The following is a 20,957-nucleotide window of genomic DNA, read 5'->3' as shown; positions in this document are numbered from 1 at the left end:
CTAAGAGCAGGGTTCGAGTCCCAGTACCTCCATGCGGATCGCTTGTCATACCCCTTGACCACACCCCCAAAATCGAACAAAATCGTCGTTTTTGGGCACAATATCATGTAAATTTGGCGCATCAGCTCACTGTGTGTCCATGGTCTCTCTAACAGCTCCTGCAGACATATAACAAGTACCATGTTGACTGAGGGAATGAACGTGTATGATAGATTGGTGATCCCGTCAGTGTCTGAACAGTATTCAGTTTCTGCTTTATTCGAGCCTCCACTTTGTGAGATCTCTCGTATGTGCGCTTCTGAAAATTCCTTGTCGCGGCGACGTCAACAACGACAGCGATAAACAATCACCTCTACCTTCTATTCTGCTTTCAACATCTACGCATCATCAACATAACCCCTCACATCATCTGTCTATACGTGCTATACCTCTTCCTCGCTATCAATTCATACCCATATTGCAAGAGATCGTCATTTCATCGGAGTTAACGCTATGAGCGATACTCACGATAAAGAGAAAACACAGGTCCACCCTGATTCGGGTGTGTCAACAAATGAAGGGCAACAAACATCGATAACATCCACAACTGTACCAACAACCACTGATAGTGCTGCAGCTCAATCCCAGCAAACTCCCGAATCAGGAGACGCTGGTTCGGTGGACCAAGGAGTAGAGAAGGATGCGGGCCAAGAAGATCAGAATGCGCTCAATGCCGTACCCGCAACAAGTGAAGAAGAAGAGGTAAATGCAAGTACAGCTCGGCAGAATCAGGTTGAGCACCAAGGTACTGCAAACACTGCGGATGATAACGATGTAGAACAACAGGCCAATCATAACATGATGAACCTCGAAGAGCATGGTTTGAATCTAGATGACGAAGAAGGGTTCGATCCAGCAACTCTAGCGAACTTAGCTGCATTATCTAGAATAGCGAATGAAGAAGGTGACGAGGAAGGTGAGGGGGAAGATAACAACCAAGATCAAAATCGGGATCAGGACCAACACGATAATGATGCGTTGGAGATACATTCGCTAAGGCATGATGGACCGTTGACTAGGGAGCAGGTACAGGAATTTGTCAATAATCTTAGTCATCAGAAATCGCAGGACAAGGAAAATGAAGAAGATCCTAACAAAAACAAAGATAAAGGCACGAAAGATAGGGGAGACGATGATGAGGAAGCACGAGAAGCAGAGGCAGATGAACAGGATGATAAATTGAGAGAAATAGATCAGAATGATGATTCCAGGAATACGAATAAAAATAAGGATAGAAAACAGGAAGACGAAGAGTATGAAGATGAGAACGAGAAGAATGATATCGGACCGGGGGGTAAACAGAAACGAAAGAGGAATAGAACAGTCTTGTGAGTAAAATCTACATCTTCTCAGCTCATCAGGCGGTAGTAGAAGTATGGATGCTGATTCCGGTTGAATTCGGTTTTTATAGGAGTTGTACAGGTCAGTCAACTCGTTCATTCAGCGAGTCGCTGGACTTCAGCTGACTATTGACATTGTTTTCTCCCACCACACAGAGTGTCATAGACGAGTGAGTCATCTCTTACAGCAAATCTTTCTCGATTGCCCATTGCTGACCTGATATCCATTCTAGAAACGTACGTATCACTTCTCACGTTCAGCATGACTATCATAATTGCTAATCTACCACCGTAAACGTCACATTTAGAGCATGTAAGTACCCTTTGTCTTGAAGTGCAATACAGCCACTGATGATGCATTATCTCAGTGCGATCGTAATATACCTTGTAGCAGATGGTATGTTTGGACAATCTACATAACATTCAGGATCTCCGTCTGACATTTCTTAATCAGTATCAAACGAGGCGTACCCGGAATGTGCAGAATGGAACATCCCGTGCTACCACAGCGGAAGAAACGGAAGTGAGTCAAATCGTGCTTTCGTATCTGCTTCGTATGAGGTGCGCCTGCTTAGTCTCTGTGTCCTGTCTTGTAGGGTTCAAGATGACGAAGATATCAATTACGAGCTTGGTCTTCGAGTGCAAGCCCTGGAATCCCTTTTACGTTCCGGATCACTGATGGATGCAGATCAAGCCTCTGCAGCAGCTAAGGAGACCATCATGCATGCTACACGAGCTGCTAATGCCGGTTCTCAAGATGCGAATAATGCTTTAGCCCAATTGACACAGAGTGTAGCTGCTAGTGGAGGTATAGGGGGATTGAGTCAGGATGCTCAGTCAAGTTTGCTCTTGGATGTCTTACAGCAGGTAAGCATCAAACTCCATATCGATGAAAGATCACTAGCTTACGTGTGTGACAACAGCTCACTGCGGCAAGTATGGGAAGACCGCTGGATCAGAATGGAGCTGCTGAAGGTAGTAATCGTAGAGGACTAGAGGTTTGGTCTGCTATACCAACAGCATCTCAGGAAACGTAAGCTTCATATCTTCTCCCTCATATATGGCTTTAGCTGATGTTCAACATGCGTTTCAGATCCGTTGCAATTGCATCGGCATACGAGAATGACGAAGTTGGCGTGAAAATCAACCTTTCTCTACCTGGATTCAGAGAAGATAACGGCAAGATCTTTATACCTCCTACTGTAAGATATGTAGAGAAGAACTTGCGGAACGAGAACATCCTCGCTAGAGAGGCATTACCAATAGAAGGCTATTCACCGTTCTTAGATGCTGGTATAAAGTTTGCGTATGGGTCGGAAAGTCAGGCATATCGACATCGTAGAGTGAGTCGTGACCCTCCAGAGCGACTATGATACAATATTGACTGAAATGCGATACATTCACTAGATCGCTTCTATACAAGCTTTCTCCTTGACTGGAGCGCTTAGATTAGCAGCTACTTTCCTATCACGCTTCCCTCCTGTTCCAGGAACCAAGTCGGTTTTCGTACCTTCTCCTACGGCAGACGAAGATACTACTGCCCTGCAGGACTCAGGTTTGGAAATACGTTCGTTCCGATTCCTGGATTACAAGACTGGTGGAGTGGATTGGGAAAGTTTGAGAGAGGATCTACAGGATGCACCTCCGAAATCTGTCGTGTTAATTCAGGTTAGCGGTAGTATGCCTAGTGGTGCGGAATTGACTACCAATCAGTGGAGATTGTTAGCCGCATTATTACAGGTCAGTTGCTAACACGGAGTTTCTGACGTGATGGCAGCTGATAGATTGATGTGATGTAGGAACGAGAGTTGATACCTCTGGTCATGATGGCTTATCAAGGATTATCGACGGGAGATACGAACAGGGATGCTCAGGCATTGAGGTTCATGGTACATGAGGGATTGCCGGTGGTATTAGTACAAAGTTTTGATGCCGTGAGCTTTTCGTTTCTCCGTAACATCCGGGGAAAATGGGAATGTAAGCTGATCATTTATTGATTGTATGCATAGATGATGGGATTATACGCCGATAGTCCATCGATCGTATCGATCGTCACTCAGAATGCGGAAGATAGGGATAGGGTGGACTCGCAATTACGTTCAGTAGCTAGGGGGATGTGGTTCCATCCTTCTCCTTGGGGTGCTCAGGTGGCTCATCAGATTCTGTCGGATGCGAAGCTGTATCCTGCTTGGTGAGTAATCGCTTCTGCGGAATGCTTCATACGCTTTTTTATGACCATGTCAAGAGATGTTGAATGACCTTTTGACCTTGTATCGTCTTCAGGCTCGCCGAGATCAAAGCTATGTCTGATCGATTACGAAGTGTCCGCGAGAAATTATACGACCTTCTTGCCAATAAATTGAAAACACCAGGTTCTTGGATACACCTCAAAAGGGCTAGTGGGATGTATTGGTGAGTTGAGCGCTTCGTGACTAATGGCTAGTAACTTACACCATTGCTTTAATTGCCAGTACTGCTCTTCTCCCTCCTTCTCAAGTCGACGCGTTGACTTCCAAACGACACGTCCATCTACTCCCCGATGGATGTTTCAATCTCGGATGTCTAAATGCCACCAAGATTGACATACTCGCTCGAGCAATCGATAATGTCGTAAGGGAAGGAATCAAGGAGATGGAAGAGCAACAAGCACAACGTCTAGCTATGGAATTAGCCCTGGCAGCGGCAAAGGAACAACAGGCGAGAGAAGAGGCCGAAGCTTTAGAATTGGCTGCTCAAGCTTTGAGAGAAGAAGATACGTTATTGATGGAACGATCTATTGCGAATGCCATTGAGAGACAGAGGATAGCAGAAATGGAAGAAGAAAGAGATAGACAGACGGATGAGAAACAACGAGAGATCGATAGGAGAGCTGCGGAACGGGCGGAAATCGCTAAACAGGCTGAAGCGATTCTGGCTAGTTTACAACCTCCTAACCATAATGGCGGGATGGGTCATTAGATATAGGTCGGAAATTGTCAAGCCGACGTGGACATATTGTATTTCTGTCAGTGTACTTGTGTGTCTTCGATCGTCTTCGGATGTTGTATTTGCTGGTGTACGTGCCAATTGTATCAAGTTGTCCATTTGGGATAGTAGAACGTATGCGCATTGAATGATGATTCATCTCATCCGTCGTTAAAAATCCACTACACGTTAGAAATCGTAAATATGCACATGAGAAGAATTGGGATGAGAAAGTAAGACACAGGGAATAATGTGATGTTTTCGTACACTATTTGAGTAGAAATTATATCAATGATGTTTGGTTTGAGTCCATGAACTACTGAATGAGATAAGATTGGGAATGAGAATGTGAGTGATGGGAGCATGAAGAAATTCTTTTTGACAAATAAGTAGTAGTTTTATTCATATATACAACTTGAATCCAATCGACAAAAATGAAAAGACGTAAAAAGAAATTAGAGGTTCGCTTTTTTCTTCCCTTACGTTTTACGATTTAAATTCAGGTTTTACTTCACTCCCCATTCTTTCCCGTTGAAAGGTTCCCAGTCTAATCCACTCAATTGTATATCATCCAATTCCAATCTAGGTAAACCTCTATCATCCTTCGATACACTAACGATCGAACTTGAACTCGAGACCGCCCTATCTTTATCACCCACTAACGAATTCTTCCGTATCGGCGATGAAGGTCCATGATTCGTGTTGGCAGTGACGGTGGTGGTGGTGGTTATACTTTGCTTTCTTACACTTATGTTTGAAGAGGTAGAAGATGAAGCTGAAGCAGAAGGTATGATAGATGATATTTTCTTCTTACGACCTAACCAACCTAAACCCGATTCCGTATGTCTCCTATATCCCATTTTAGGTCTTTCTTTATCTTTGTCTTCTTTGTTCTCACTATTGCTCATATTTGTCTCTGAGCTAGAAGTTATAGGAGGATCTACCAAAGGCGAATGACCAGATGGAGAAGGCGTAGCTTTCACTGATCTGGTAGTGGTGATATCGGGAGAAGTAAGTGATTTCAATTTAGGGCAAGTTTTCAACTTGTTTCCAAACTTAAATGCTTTCTTTGTATTTTCGATCGATTTGCTGGAAAACAAATTAGGTCTAAGTTGATGTGATTTCGTTGGACTGGTTGATCCCTGATGAGACGAAGATGTATCTGAATGTTTGATCTGCCTTTTCAATGTAGATCCTCCTCCTCCATGACTACTTGTATTGTTCCCTAGTAAGGTCGAAGGTCTTCTTTTCAGTACTCTACCCAAACCCAGGAAAGAATGGTTGATGTTGTTACAATTCCCGTTCGGAGCAGAAGCAATGGGTCCTTCAGGTATGGACAACTCTTCCCACTCTTCATCATCGATATATGTCCTTACACCGTGCAACTCAACAGACAACCTTGCGATAGGGATTGTATCCACGCTGGGTAATTGGGGATGACGTCGGACTATCCGAGTGGGTGATCCAGGATGAGGTGAGGGCACAGTGACAATGTCAGATACGGACAACCCAGATGAGGGTAGTCCCTGTGGGAGGTTGAGGTTGTGACTGATCTCTTGGGATGATTGGCGTACGGGTTTTGGTCGCAGTGGGATAGGAACCGGGTGCGATTGGATTGAGTGAGTTGAGAGTTGAGGTGAGACGGGTGATTGTGGAGGGGCAATCTTGTCATCTGAAGATCGAGGTGGTGGAGAAGCATCCAGACCTGGTTCGGCAGGAAGAGCCTTGTCTAACGACGGTCGGGAAGGAGCAGAGCTAGGGGGGTCTTCGGTCGATGACGTTCCAGCTTGAGGCTCTACTGACTCGACAGTCTTGAGCAGCTCGACCGCAATGTCTTCAGGGCTAGTACTACCGGTAGCAAGACTGGGTGAAGCAGGTGAAGCGACACCTGGGAGGTGGCTGGAATACGCTGCGGCAGGTGATCCCAGTACCGGGGTTCCTTTTGGTATACCTCCAGTCGCCGCGATCGATGGAGCAGGTACTGCAGCATCTCCCAAGTCTGAAATAGGTTGGATTGTAACGTCCTCTTCGTCCTTATACCGCTCCTCTTTGAAGTCTTCTCCCATGTCCGGAGCGGAGTTTGAACCGAATCCTTCAGTCTCGACCGCTCCTGGTGATATATCTCCTTCGGTCAATTCTATCGCGACTCTATTCTCGGTCTCGTCCGCGATTTGATGTTCATCTTGTTTTTGTACTTCCTCTTCCGTTATACTATACTCCATTTCACTCTCTTCAACTGTCTCATAGCCATCTTCATCCCTTGTCCAAGCAAAACCCTCTAATTCGTACCTATACTTGGCTTGCTCCAAAGCATACAAGGCATTATCGTTCAGAGGGGTTTTCTTGAAATCATCTTCCCCTCGGAACTCGTGAGTTGACATATCTACTGATGGATCTTCCTCGAGGCAGAGTTTGGGAAAATAGTGAGTATTGTATTCCGCTATCGGATGGAGCTTCAGACCATGAGGGTCTTGATACTCTCCTTTCTGAACTGTATCCCAATCCCTACAGACATGTACAGTATCGTTATTCAGCTGACTCTGAACGGGTAATTCGTATTCAAATTCGGCTCACAGTAAAGCAAAATAATCATGCTGCTTCACACATGGTTCGGTTAAACGCCACATCGGGTCTTTCTGGAGGAGCTATACGAAGCGAACACAAAGTCAGCTACTGAAGATTGGACCAGATCCCGGTCGAAATCGGTAGCTTACCGCATCGATAAAGTTGTAAGTGACAGGGTCAGGCATGAATCTAGCCATCTTTGGATCATGGAAAAGCTCATCCCAAGGATCAAACAGGATTCGATTCCACAAGACCATCTGTACGTTTCAAAGAGATACAAGCAATACGAGTAAGCTAATTTCTGCGTTGTGGGTGAAACGAAGCTTACTGGGGGTTCATCATCCGCTTTTCTGAAAGGTACCTACAAGGAGAAGTCAGCTTCAAGTCAGGTCACCACTGTTCAGGTAGCTTACTCTTCCAACCAATCCCTCCAGGACAATACATCCCAAAGCCCACCAGTCGACCGCGTACGAATATTCACCCCGCTTGACCACCTCGGGAGACTATCGATTGGCAAATAGATATAAGCTTGGCCGGAATCAGGTCCGCTCGAGAGTCAGCTCACAAGATATTCAGAGGTTCCGACCTATTCTCGACAAATATCAGCTCGAGTCCAAGCCAACTGGCGTCGATAAGCTGACTCACGAAAGAATAAGCCTTGTCCACCATTAACTTCTTTTGGCCACTTGCCAAGGTTCTCAAGCTCCCTGCTCCCTGACCTGCCCAGGGAGGTAAAGCTGGCTGACCCGGGTAGGTGACCACATGTATAGGCTTTGGTTCACCTCGGTAAGAGAATTCTTTGGATAATCCGAAATCCGCTAATACTGCATGACCTTTGGCATTTAGCAGTATACTGATTACTATCATCATCAGCTGTATGCGAAAGCTCCAGAGTAAGGCAGCTGGAACCTACTTTTCCGGTTTTAGATCTCGTACTATTATACCATGCCTATGTCTATATAAGGATACCCGAGTCAAGTTAGCCATTTCAAATAGCTGAACAAAGGGAGTATGAGATGACTTACAAATCCTCTAATCCCTGTGTTATATCAGCCGCATAAAACCTCGTTCTGTGATCACCCAATATCCCATGCAGTTCCATTTGAGTAGCCAAATCACCACCTGGATAAAACTCCATGACGAAGTAGAAATTCTCTCTATCCGTGAAAGAACTATGTAATCTCGATACGAACCTGTTGTTCGGTTCGTCAACCGCAAATCGTTTTAAGATTGATTGTTCGGTCAGGGTATGATTCAGTTCATCGTGCGTTAAGACGGATCGTTTCGATATGGCTTTCATGGCTCGGACACTATTTGATGGAGTATGTTTCACCAAAAGTACCTGTTCCTCATACATGAGATCAGCGAATGACCATACGATGAGTTCACATACATAAGCACTAAACATGAAGTGATAATGGAGATGTGTTTACTCACCCTACCTGCGCAACCCTTCCCAAGCACCCTAATCAACTGAAAATCCTCCAATTTAGGTATATACCTCCTCTGATGACCTTTTGTTGATCCATCACCACTTCCAATACCACTTGCGTCGCTCGGACTGTTCTGTCTTTTCGATACCCCACCAGCTATACGCTCGTCATCATCCGAACGAAGCATTTTGGAAACATCGGCTTGTCCATGCTGTTGCGGAGTGGGAGAGGACGATTCACCGAATGATGAGCTTATCGAGGGAGTCCTATCTGGGGTCCTGAGCCCGTTGGGAGGTACCAAGTGCGATATGGTAGGTGGTGGTGAGTCCTCGCCACTGTATGGTGGAGAGGGCGGTAATGGGACGTTGGCAGGGGGACCGAGCATGTTTAGCAATGGATAGCGAGGGTTTTCGTCTTGTGGATCAGAAAATGCTCTTCTCTAGATTCGTCTCTTTGTATACAGGCGAATGTATGGTGTTTGGTATTAAGGAGAGTACCTTTTGACCTTGTTTTTTGGTTAATTATAGTGGTGGACGTCAGATCAAGTGGATTATCTATAACAGATCATTCATCTTGATCTGTCAGCTTTTATATCCTCAGTATTTCCAGATATCAGGTAATGTCTAATTTGACCTGTGAAGCGAAAGTGATCGTCACTTACCCGTAATATATACCTTGAAATTCGCAGAAAATGCCTCCTCGCTTGAAGGATTTGGACTTGAATGACGTTTTTTTATCAGTTCTTTATCTATGTTGAAGATCCTTTGATATTTACGCTCCTCTCTTCTTCGGGTTATTCGAAGATACCTGCGCTGTTAGACGAATCTCACTTCGGGATTTGAATATTCAGTATGGAGTATGGGAGTGTTAGATCCAGTGACGGAATGACCCAGATGATGATGCTCGAAATTCGAAGTACCGGATAGTAGAAAGGAAACAGATGGAGTAGGAGTAGAGTGATGACGTTTGAGGGGGCGAGTGATGTCTGGATTATTATAGATTGTTTTGGAAGACTGAATACGTGATTGTGGGAGAAGATCAATATATTTGCTACGGATACAGTGTTGTGGTATGATGCAAGTTAGAAGTGAGAAAAGAGTCGATCAGCAATCAAGCGAAGTATCAATCAATATCAGTCATCTATCATATCATCTCAACTTTTTATAAACGCATTGACCTCTTCATACTCCCGCACTCCCACTCCCACTCCCCTTTCACCTTCCGATGCGGTACACGCACGACCATACATCACTTAGTTTGGGTCTATCCCATCTTCATTACATCACATAACATGCAACGAGGACGTGTACTCATTTCACGACATCCCATGACATATCCTCTCTGTCATTGAATTACTTCTAAACATGCATCAAACTCGTTTTCCCGTTGCCTGCCCAATGACTCTGCCGTGGTGGTAACAAAATGATGATCCGTTGTGGGGTAATTCACAGGTCTAAGGTCCCTTTGGTTCGGTGTTAGCTTTGTTGAAGTCTGGAGTCGGTGATCCATGCGTCGCACTATGTTCCCTGATCTCCTCTCTGGGGGGCAGCGTTTGAGGGAGACAAGCTGAACGGTGATGCTCCAGATACACAACAAGATTGTCCGTTTCTGCTTTTGTTGTTGTCGTTGTTTACCCTTTCCCACCTGAAACGCTACTCCTACACTCAGTTGAGCAATAGGTGGTATACTCAAATAAGTGGATCGGAAATGCCACGTGACACGCACTCTCTGTATGTGATCGGTGGCTCGTGCGCGGTTGCTTTATGTGATAGCAGAGTAGTATGGTTATACGCGTTTGGATGATACTGCCTCATCACAGCAGTCAATTGAGTCTCACTCATTAAACATCCCACAACATCCTTCCAATGTTGTGTTGGGATCATAAACAATCACCACAATCATCGCAACATCGTCTCACACGCTCGTTTGCAAGATCTTTGACGTCGCACTTCAGTGAAGTAGCAATGCGTTAAACACCAGATCATCTCTCTTTACGACACCTAGACAACAACCGCTTCACGAAGGATTAAACGAAAGAAAATAGCTCAAACGACCCAAAGGATAACTCCAACACGACAACGAGAACAAACGAATAACGCCTGCTCTGTTACAAAATGGCAGCTGTAGCCTCACAACCTGTACATGCTCACCAGCAGCACCAGCAGTATTACCAACACCAACACCAGCAGCATCAGATGTATCAACATCATTCACAATCCATAATGGAGGATGCATCGGATGACGATCACGACCACGACCACGACCACCACATGAATGGTCATGACGATGATGAAGATGATGATGAGTCTATAGAAGGTGATGTCAACGTGATGGATCCCGCCCATGCTCATTTCTACCATCAACAGCAGCAGCAGGCCCTATACTACCAACAACATCAACAACAACATGGCAGTCAGACCGACCTGAACAACCCAGCTGGACCATCATCAAAACAGAATATGAATAACCAGAATCATGGTGGTATCGAGGGAGAAGAGGAGATGTATTCCGATGAGGAGAGTGATACGGATAGTATGCCTGATGAGAATATCGATTTTAGCTTGACATACGCTTTGTGAGTTTACCTACTCTCGACCAAAAGTCAAAAGCAATGAAAGATTAGCTGGTTGACGTTCGTTGACTTTATAAACATATAGACACACTTTTCTAGCGACTGTCGAAGGTCAAGCCTCAGTGGTCAAAGGTGATTCATTGGTATTACTCGACGATGCCAATTCGTATTGGTGGTTGGTACGAGTACTCAAAACGGAGGATGTAGGATATATACCTGCAGAGAACATCGAAACACCTTACGAGAGGTTAGCCAGATTGAACAAACATCGTAATGTCGATTTAGCAGCTGCTACCTTGTTAGAGAAACAAGCGGGTACTGTACAGGGAAGAGAGAAATTGAAAGATGTGATTGCCTCAAAAGCAAAAGGCTTGAGAAGGGATCTTTCGGGTGAAGTCAGTGCAGAGTCGGGTGGTGGAGGTGGAAGAAGGGTGGTGTTCGCTCCTCCAACCTATGTCGACCATCCTGGTGTGACGTGGTCAAGTGATGAGGAGGATGAAGATGATGAGGGACATGATGAAGACGAAGGTGAAATGGAGGTTGATCAAGTTGAGAATGAATCAACACAGCAGCAACATCATGTCCAATCAGGCGATGTACGGCATGAAGCTGAAGTGCACAAAATCGAACAGTCACTCGAGCCTGATTCGGAGATGGAGCCTGATGATGGGGTCGAATGGGCTGATAATGCAGCTATCGAAGATCAACGTCGAGTCATGGAACAGAAACAACGTCAATCTCAACTCACTAGCACTGTCCAACCTAAATCGAATAATCCTTTCGCACCTAGAGATACCACTTCCAATACCATTCGACCTTCCGCATCTAATACATCCCTTGCTTCCAGTTCTGGTGGAAGTGCGATAATGGATCCTGCTCAAGCAGGCAACGAGACTCGTCGATTGACAGTCACACCCGCAGTCGCCTCTGGACCACTCCTTCCATCCGCTATGCAAGCCCAGCAGAGCGGTACATCCCGAAGCGTCTCCGGCCAATCTGCACAATCAGTCCAATCTGTGTCTTCCGTCGTATCGACCGGATCTTCCCAGCGCAGTACTACGCCTACCAGCCCAGAGGAGATGAACAAGAAGGGCAAGAAGATGAAAAAGGGAAGCAAAGAAGAACTCGATAATGGTGACAAGAAGAAGAGAGGTATGCTTGGAGGGTTGTTTCACCGTAAAGGAAAGGATAAAGGTGGTAAAGGGGTATCAGGAAATGATGCTAGAAGTTCCGAAGAGAGTATGGTTAGTGGTGCTATAGAAGGTGGTCCTAATGGCCAACAGCGTCGGTCAGAAGAAAGGTCAGCACCACCATCCTCACTATCTCAGCTACAGCAACAGCAACCCTCTCAGCAATCGCAACCATCACAGCAGGCTCAACAACAGAATGGTGGTATATCGTCTCATGGCTTACGATTGCAGCAACAAGATCAAGCGAGGATGCAATCTTACACCTCGAAATATCTCAATAAATCCCCTTCGTCAGATTTGCACTCTCCTACTGCCGAAGAAGCCGCCGCGGCTGTCGCACAGTCTGCTGCTGCTATGCGTCTGGCTGCAAGTATGGCCAACAGTATGGCCAATATCAATGGTAGCAACAACGGTGGAAGTGCGAATGGTGTAAGACCAAGTTCGATCATCTTATCGCCTAATCCCGCTGGACCACCTCTGTTAAACGTAATTAGAATTTTCGCTGGTGATCATATCAAATCTGAATCTTCCTTCAAAACCGCTTTGATCAACGAAACCACTTCTTCGTCAGATCTGATCAAACAGGCCATGCAACGATTCCACCTTACTATCAGTTCCTCATCAAGTCATACGATGGATAATGGATATTTCATTACGATCCGTGATGTTAATGGAGAAGAATACGAATTGACCTCTGATGAGAAGCCTTTGATCGCTTTCCAAGAGGCGGTACAACGATGGGCGAACGAATCGGATGAAGATTTAACTTCTCGGATAGGAGCTATCACACCTACAGTCAAACGATCTAGTGTTAGTAGTCTGTCAAGTGTAATGAGTTTATCGAATCATCCGGCAATTGCTAAATTGGGTATGAACGATTTCTCGGATGATTCGACCGTCAAGATATACTTGAATAGACGAAGACCTGGCTCGGTGCAACTGAACAACAACAACCATGCTGTTTCAGGAATGCCTGAACCGGCGAGCGAATTTTCCAGTTACAGTACGCAACTATCGACTGTACAAGAATCAGAGGGTGGTAATGAAACTAGTCCAGAGAATCGCTCTGGGGAGTGGACCAATGATGGCCAACACGTAGATGGAGATGTGACACCACCTGCAAGGGCTCAACCGAGATTCAACAATTCGTTGTCGATACAGATCAATAATAATAACAATCACGAATTGTATGAAAGGTATTCGTCTCCTTCGGCAAGATTTACGATCCAGTTGATAATTCATCAGAAAGATTTACCCGATAATTTGGCTTTTGACCCTTCGAGCGATTCGATCGTACCTAAATCACTGCTCAAGGAGAGACAAGTGCAGCCTTCGTCGAATGGGGATGATTCTAGAAAGAGGTTGTTTTTGGTACCCAGGAATGTCAATGTCATTGAAGCTATCGAACAGGGTCTAGAGAGATTCGGTATACAGGAGGGTGTGGTGGATGGTGGTGACGATGTGGAGGATAAGATTGGTAAGAGGCGGAGCGTGACCAGAGTGAGATACAATCTGGCAGTGGTCGTAAATGGTGAAGGTCGGTTGATTCTCCACCTCTGAGTCAAGAAATACAACTGACACATATTTTTGCAGAACGATCATTATCTACTTCAAGTCGAATCTTGGAAGTATACGATCATCCACCAAACCTTCGACCGATGGAAAAGACCACTCCGGCTGAGCGACGTCGTTCGCGAGACTTGCAGAATACAGTCGGGTCACCTAATGATATCTTACCTACCGATCCGGTCTTTGTGCTACGTCGAGTACATAATCATCAACAGCAACAGCAACGCGGCTCCAATGGTTTAGCAAATGCTAAAATAGATTCAGCCACTTCGACCCCCAGACAGTCGACATCCTCCAGTAATGGTACGGATACTCGATCACCCGCTGAGATCATAGCTGCTCAACGAGCTGCCTCTCGAGCGAACCAGAAAGCATTGATATCGGCACATACAAACCAGACTCAAGGTGTTGATATTGTCTTACCTGATCAGAAAGGCACTTTCAGATCGTCCAGGTTGATCGAGAACGATGGTGAAGAAGTGGTGAGGTATTCGTATATTGACGGCGATGGTGAAACATACGATATCTCGGAATTACTGGAAGAAGAATGGGGAGGTGATTCTCAGCAACAGCCACAGCAGCAAAGTAGTAAACCAGCTTTGAACAGATCAGGAACAGACCAGTCTGCGTATATCACCGCTCCTTCCACACCTGAAGAAGGACTAGAGAAAGATAAAGTTCTGCAAGAATTGCCTGGTACGAGACGACGAACGAATTCGCAATCTCAAGATATCCTAAAAGGTGTAGTACAAAGTACGGTTGAACAGGGTCAGGAAAAGAATTTACAAGAGAAACTGATCAGGGTGATTGATAAAGTCAAATCTGGTTCGGTGAAGGGGTCAACCTCAAGTGAAGAAGTTGTAGCTGCTTCCCAACACAGTAGGATAGAAAGGGAAAGAGAATCACCTTCACCTGGTAGACAGACCCCGAACGGTAGATCCACGCCCCAACATCACCCGACATTATCTTCTTTACCTGAAGGTAAGATGTCCGATCTGAATTCTACACCTCGAGCGTCCTCAAACAACACTTTCAATTTCGGTGATAATTCCAACGCTACTCCACGATCCAATTCCAGGACAGGACAGTATAACTCGACTGCTCAATCGATCAATAAGATTATTTATTCTAGACATCGTCAACAACCTTCTATAGCTTCTATCATGTCTGATCTGGAAGGTACAAACTCATCATCAAGGAGACAATCGACAAATCAACATGATGATTCTTACGACGAGGATGAACATGATGATGGTACAGAAGGAGATAGATCGTCTACACCTGTTACAGCTACGTCATCCACCCACCCCACCCCACCATTCAACGGTGCGGTCTTCACGCGAGCGGTGTCGGGAAGCATCAGTCCGACACCTAGGGGTGGTCCGGTGAGGTACAAAGACGATTTCGGTATAAAGGAAATGATGGCTATTATAGAAATTAGAGCTAGAGAATATTTGCCCAGTGGGACAACAAGTCGAACAGGTGGTAAAAGGAGAGGAAGTGATAAATCCACGTCAACTTCGTCAACAAGCTCAAATGACGATAAGACGAGAGAAGAGGTAGAAGAATTGGATAAATTGTTAAGTGGAGAAAAATTAAATTTGGATAAAGAAGAAGGTATACATCCAGAAATTAAAAATTGCTTTGAAAGTCAGATCAAGAGGTTGGAAAAGTTCGAAAATGATTTAGATAATCTATTGGCTCAAGTTGCTGAATTGTAATCGTAATGTAAACATTCAGGATCACAATGGAAAGAGAAGGATTTTTGGCTTCGTTTCGATCTTTAGTATTGATGGATATTTTACTTCTGTGGTTCACGCCCCTATATCTACTCATATGCTTGTGAGGTGATTGAATCCGTGTATAGTTTGTGGTTCTTAACTCTGGTTGAGAGGTATAATAAGTGTAATAAATTTGTATATAGTAAGATAAGATCTTCAGTAATTTCTAGCCGTTTATGAATATGCATGACTTGATTTCGATTTGCAGCAAGGTAAGAGAATCTAATTTACGAAGATTATACGATAAGAAGGGAAAGCACAAATATTGTTCATATCATCTCTACTTTGGAAACTTATCGAAGAGTAACTAATTCCTCGGAGGATGTAGGATCTATTGGGAGAGAACAGGTATCAGCCATGTTACAGACACGTCGCTTTTTCCATGTATGAATGCGAGGGACTCACGAATAGCAACACATGAATCGAAATCATCTTTAGTAGCTCCCATCTTAACGGCAACACCGACTAACAGCGCAGTCAGTATATGTACGCGTGTACTTTCATAGCGGCTGGTAGAGCATCACTCACATCCTTGCAACATCTCATCACTTCCTTCACCAATGATATGTAATCCTACGACCTTCTCTTCAGGGCCAGTACAGATCAACTTGTAAGAAGTGGGTTGCTTATGGTTCTCATCCAACATCGCAAATGACATTGCTTTGAACTGTACCGTCAAATTATTCAAATTAGCCACAGCTATCTACTGACTGATACATCGATAAAGGTCAAATCAGATACTACACTCACGGAAGTCTTGTATATTTTCAAATTGTCTTTACCGAATTTCTCTTCTGCTTCAGGTTCTGACAGACCTACTGAACCAATCGTAGGGTGACTATAACCCATACCCCAAAACACAACATAAGCACCAATCGTCTCCTCTCTCTATCATATTGGGTACCGTGTACCGTATGATTACACCGTACTCACGAGAAAACAACCGAAGGGATATTGTCGTACGACAACTTATCATTCTTATATTTCTCTGGACCAAACAACCTATTCGATAATCTTCTTCCAGCAGCAATCGCAACAGGTGTCAAAAGGACTTTCCCAGCTACATCTCCTACAGCGTAAATGTTGGGTACATTCGTATTTTGATAATCGTCCGCGATGATATCTCCTTTATCGTCAGTCTTGATTCCGATCTTTTCCAATCCCAATTTCTCAGTGTTGGCATGTCGTCCGATTGCCCAGAGCAAAACGTCCACTTCTAATGGTTTGTCCAAAGAATCCACATGGAGTAAGAGAGAACCGGATGAGGTCTTTTCTACTTTTTTGACGTTGGAGGATTTATGGAGGTTCATTCCGGTTTTCTCTACAGCAAATCATACCAGTCCAAAATCAGTATATCGCCAGATTATTATCACTCTAGAATGAGAAATTAGAGGGAGCGAAGGAAAAAAAGGCCGAGGATCACTCACCCATATAAGGAACCAAAACTTCACTCAACATAGGATCAAAAGTTCTCAAAACCTGATCATGTCTGATGATCAAGTGAGTCTCCGTACCGAGAGTATTGAACACTCCAGCTAATTCAACAGCGATATAACCCGCACCGACCACGGCGACTCTCTTAGGTTGTTCTTCAATATCGAAGAATCCATCAGAGTTTATACCGTACTGCGCACCTTCGATAGTCTCCTCTGAAGGGATGGTGGGTCTTCCACCAACTGCGACAGTGATGTTTTTCGCTTTGACCTGGTAAGTCTCACCGTCCAAACCGTCGATTTGGAGTGTATTGGCATCGATGAATGAGGCGAAACCGGAATGATAATCTACTTTATCTTTTACCAAGTTGGTTTCGCTGTGAGTTGGGGGTACCGTAGTGACAGTATATCATAAAGTGAAAGATGGTGGACGTGAGCGGAGGAAGATGAGTGAAGGTCGAGTCGAGGAAAGCAAGTGTGAAAGGTGAAATGGATAGGAGTATGCCAAGTCAGCATAACAGATTCTTATTGCTAGTCTGACATCACCACTGAGGAGCAAAGAGCAAAGACTCACTAGATTCCGTTCAATCTCTTGATATAGGCATCTCTCTTATGTTTCAATTCCGTCCAATTGAAATCACCCGCGATTCTATTCCCTTCACCATCTTTACCGAACCCGTACGCAGCGGCTTTCCTGAGGTTGTCGGCGATATCTGCGGTGTACCTAGTAGACGCAATGATGATGAGTAGCGGTTCAAGGAGTAATAGAGACACATTGGGATGAGAAAGATGTTTTAAAAGTATGAGATATATGGAATGGGTAAGTCGACTTACCACATCACCTCTGCAATCCCCCATCAAATCATGATTGGTCAGCTTCCCATGACAACCGCTCTGTGATAAGTATCGGATAAGACCTACTCTTGGGAACACATCTACCGAAGATTTCATGGTCAGCATGACATGCCTTGAAACAGAGCGGTAATCTTGCTTACCCACCCTACATTCACACATGTACCACCTAATTTAGGTGTAGCCTCTGCCAAACCGACTTTAGCACCGTACGAAGCTGCTCGTCTCTGATTGAATCGAATGAGTATCAGCTGTGAAGCCCTCTCATAATAGTCCGACAGCTAGTGTGATTATACATACAGCAGAAGCCAATCCACCAGATCCACCACCGATGACGAAGTAGTCGCTAAAGTGATGAGAAAAGTGATTAATATCAACAAATAGCTAAAATGGAAAGGTAAGGAAACTCACTATTCCTCGATCTCAGAAGCTTGGGCTTTGGTAAGAGGAGGCATTCTGACTGATCGACTGGTTACGAGTGTCCTGTAAGGGAAGTACAGAGGTCTGAGGGTTTGCGATGATTTGGAAAGATAAGATGAGGATCGCAAGACAGTTGAGCAAACGACAGGTTTCGTCGTGCTTGGTAATATCGATGATAAAGTGAAAGGTCGAATTTTGATTAGATGTTATAGACTTGGTCGGTGAGATGAACCAAGATATATGATCCAGAGGGGGGGAAGTGATCTATATGTATAGTTGACGAATGGATATGGATGCTTCGTAAACAACGTAAACGAAGATAACTGGATGATGATTGTTCAAAAGAGAGTTAATCGGTGAATGGCGCAATCGAACGTACCAAAGAGTTCATTCCCCGAATACAGGAATAAGTGAGCAGGAGGTCAGAGAGCAAATCCCGCTATCCACTAATTCCGATTACTACATCTTGCACAGATAATCAACGTAGTCCTCATGCAACATCAGATGGACATCTGTACGACGACAAAAGAAGACTCGTGCATGATCACATACATGAATACTGATCAACACAGAGCAAGTGTTTCATGTCGATTACAATACGAAGTCTCGTTATTCATGGCCGGGACATTCGAAACCGTCGGAGTTGCATGTCATATCTAATGCATCTCCAATAGACTTGGTATCTCATCTATGCAGCCTAGTCCTCATCCATCCTTTCGTCCTCACCGCCGCTCGCTCCTCCATCCCTTTTAAGCGCAATCAGCCCCTCCAAAAAAGCCTTGACGCTCTGACCAGCGTTTTCAGGTAATCCCAATTCTCTCATCATCCCACTAGGTAATCCACCGGATCGCAGAGCATTGTCGAGCGAGGCTATCGCATCGGTGAATTGAGGTGCGGAAAGAATAGGTAATAAATCTTGTGCAGAGGGGTTAGGGGGAAGATCTAAGCCTTCAGGTAAAAGGGGAACGATTGTAGGTATCAGAGTTGGGTGAGTGGTAAGTAGAGTTGACATTTGGATAGGAGATAGGACGTCTGTCAGTCTCGCATCTGAACAGAGTAGGAATCACAAACATATCAGCTCTTGTTTCCGTCGCTTAGCGTAAATGAAGGTTGTTCTGTGTTAACGTACCATCCTCCGCAGGAGCGAGACCACCACCGCTAGCCCACTCAGCTAACATCCTAGCCATTTGATCTTGACTATTATCCGCTCCACCACCTTGAGCGGGCGTGTCCTCGATATTCATCCCGCCTGCAGCTGAGCTACTGCCGGCGGCGACGGCAGGTGTACTAGCAGAAGCGGCCGATCGAGGTGCAGGTTCAGGATGAGACAATCTTGGTGCACCGGGGGTAGGAGGCCATGATCTCTCTTGGGTCCTTTGTGGGGTCGAGGGGATAGGGAGGGGTGCTGAGCCAATCCTGCAATAGAAGTATTTGTAGTTTTGTTAATTTCATGACGGAGAGCTGACTCTGAGATGCATGGGTCAGCTCACCTGTAAGAAGGATCTTGAATCAGATGATCGATGTCCACTTGAGCTCTGGAAATGACTTGTCGATCAGATTTCTGGATCCAGAACTATGTTCGAAAGATCGTAAAAGTCAGCCACATACATTTGCCGATAGGTTGATTATCTCAACTTACAAAGTACTTTTGATCGGAACTTGAGAATTTCAGGATATGGGTTCGACCAGAAGGGTCCTGTTGACAGAAGTAGGACGTTGTCAGTATAAATATGGTCCCGTCGAGTGCATTGTGACGGGGGAAACGAAAGGATAAGGAAGGTGGATATGATCATGGTACGCCGTATGGGTCTTATTTCCTTGAAACTCACTTGCTCAACTTGGGTGAAAGTAGCTTCACCAGGGAAGATGAGAAGTTCCTACATTATTCCAAAGTACCTTATCAGCTGTAGTACGCGTATGCTCCCAAACAGCTGCACATAGGGAATCGACACTCACATCTTCAACTTGGCCTGTGACTCTATTCTTCCAAGCTATCAAATCATGGTTCGTATCAGCTGTCACGTTCTCCCGGCTCTCACTCTCTTTCAGCACCACTTAGATATCACTCTTATCCATACCAGTCAGTGTACGTCGTTCTCCCGTCCTGCACTCTAACATTAGAGGTGAAAAGTAGTGGAGACGAACTCACAGAAATGAGTAAACTCCCCATCTTCCGACCTCAACTCCAACACTCCCTTCTCAGGTAAAGCATCTACAAATTTACTTCCCTCTCTGCGGTGGGATTTACCAGCTGCGATTGAGATCTGGGCTGCCATAGTGGATTGATTTGAATCTTATGTATCTCTTCAACAGATCGATTGTGATAATATTGGGGAGAAGAAGTAAGGAATGACTGTCGTATCGCTGACGCGGTGGAGAGGTGACGAGATGAGGTCGATTTCGGTGAGGTCCGAGTGTTCAACTATGTAACCTAATCTTGTGGCAGTGACATCAAACAGCTGTCACAAAATACATGTCTCGGTCAACCATACTTTGGATTTTCAGTTTGGATGGGATGCATACCACCTACAGTTATTTGGGGCATATGGATATAGCGTTGATGGTTGCAGAGTAGTGGCTGATGCTTGAACTGACGAAATGAAGCGTCCCCAGATCTCGAGCCATAAATGAGAGTCAAGATCATTCGTACTCCTTCCCAACTCTCGTCAGCTCACATTCACAGGTACAGTGCAACAATCTGACCGATCTCATCCATATCACCGATACATCTCTTCAGAAAAATTCATCTACATCATCACACCCTCCCTATCTCATTATAATGGTGACTAAATCCCTATA

At 44.9% G+C, this 20,957-nt stretch overlaps 5 protein-coding genes across 5 annotated transcripts; 2 read left to right on the top strand and 3 right to left on the bottom strand.

Moving 5' to 3' along the window:
- Positions 1 to 492: 492 nt before the first annotated feature.
- Positions 493 to 4,337, top strand: L199_004510 (uncharacterized protein; the record flags this gene model as incomplete). The annotated part of the gene is made up of 13 exons (XM_064890237.1): positions 493 to 1,367; positions 1,451 to 1,461; positions 1,536 to 1,549; positions 1,748 to 1,776; positions 1,834 to 1,902; positions 1,976 to 2,246; positions 2,303 to 2,412; positions 2,473 to 2,722; positions 2,787 to 3,119; positions 3,179 to 3,313; positions 3,389 to 3,570; positions 3,663 to 3,791; positions 3,851 to 4,337. The coding sequence occupies 13 exons, from the start codon at positions 493 to 495 to the stop codon at positions 4,335 to 4,337; spliced, it is 2,895 nt and encodes a 964-aa protein (XP_064746309.1).
- Positions 4,338 to 4,849: 512 nt separating this feature from the next.
- On the bottom strand, positions 4,850 to 8,726 carry L199_004509 (uncharacterized protein; the record flags this gene model as incomplete). The annotated part of the gene is made up of 10 exons (XM_064890236.1): positions 4,850 to 6,848; positions 6,918 to 6,988; positions 7,058 to 7,165; positions 7,237 to 7,269; positions 7,322 to 7,411; positions 7,474 to 7,494; positions 7,554 to 7,761; positions 7,822 to 7,863; positions 7,934 to 8,250; positions 8,346 to 8,726. 10 exons carry the CDS (start codon positions 8,724 to 8,726, stop codon positions 4,850 to 4,852), a joined length of 3,270 nt encoding a protein of 1,089 aa, XP_064746308.1.
- A 1,729-nt stretch (positions 8,727 to 10,455) lies between these two features.
- On the top strand, positions 10,456 to 15,393 carry L199_004508 (uncharacterized protein; the record flags this gene model as incomplete). Its single annotated transcript, XM_064890235.1, has 3 exons — positions 10,456 to 10,916; positions 10,999 to 13,640; positions 13,697 to 15,393. The coding sequence occupies 3 exons, from the start codon at positions 10,456 to 10,458 to the stop codon at positions 15,391 to 15,393; spliced, it is 4,800 nt and encodes a 1,599-aa protein (XP_064746307.1).
- A 353-nt stretch (positions 15,394 to 15,746) lies between these two features.
- Positions 15,747 to 18,193, bottom strand: L199_004507 (glutathione-disulfide reductase; the record flags this gene model as incomplete). Its single annotated transcript, XM_064890234.1, has 12 exons — positions 15,747 to 15,784; positions 15,859 to 15,918; positions 15,982 to 16,120; positions 16,204 to 16,291; positions 16,387 to 16,774; positions 16,881 to 17,263; positions 17,461 to 17,610; positions 17,721 to 17,730; positions 17,808 to 17,821; positions 17,886 to 17,965; positions 18,039 to 18,084; positions 18,150 to 18,193. The coding sequence occupies 12 exons, from the start codon at positions 18,191 to 18,193 to the stop codon at positions 15,747 to 15,749; spliced, it is 1,440 nt and encodes a 479-aa protein (XP_064746306.1).
- A 662-nt stretch (positions 18,194 to 18,855) lies between these two features.
- Positions 18,856 to 20,434, bottom strand: L199_004506 (uncharacterized protein; the record flags this gene model as incomplete). The annotated part of the gene is made up of 7 exons (XM_064890233.1): positions 18,856 to 19,205; positions 19,288 to 19,574; positions 19,649 to 19,731; positions 19,798 to 19,854; positions 19,988 to 20,035; positions 20,115 to 20,149; positions 20,308 to 20,434. The coding sequence occupies 7 exons, from the start codon at positions 20,432 to 20,434 to the stop codon at positions 18,856 to 18,858; spliced, it is 987 nt and encodes a 328-aa protein (XP_064746305.1).
- Positions 20,435 to 20,957: the final 523 nt, after the last annotated feature.

The sequence above is a fragment of the Kwoniella botswanensis genome, chromosome 1 (genome assembly GCF_036426115.1).
Source record: "Kwoniella botswanensis chromosome 1, complete sequence".
NCBI lineage: Eukaryota > Fungi > Basidiomycota > Tremellomycetes > Tremellales > Cryptococcaceae > Kwoniella > Kwoniella botswanensis.
The sequence above is the reverse complement of the archived record's forward strand: the minus strand, read 5'-3'. Positions and strand labels throughout refer to the sequence as shown.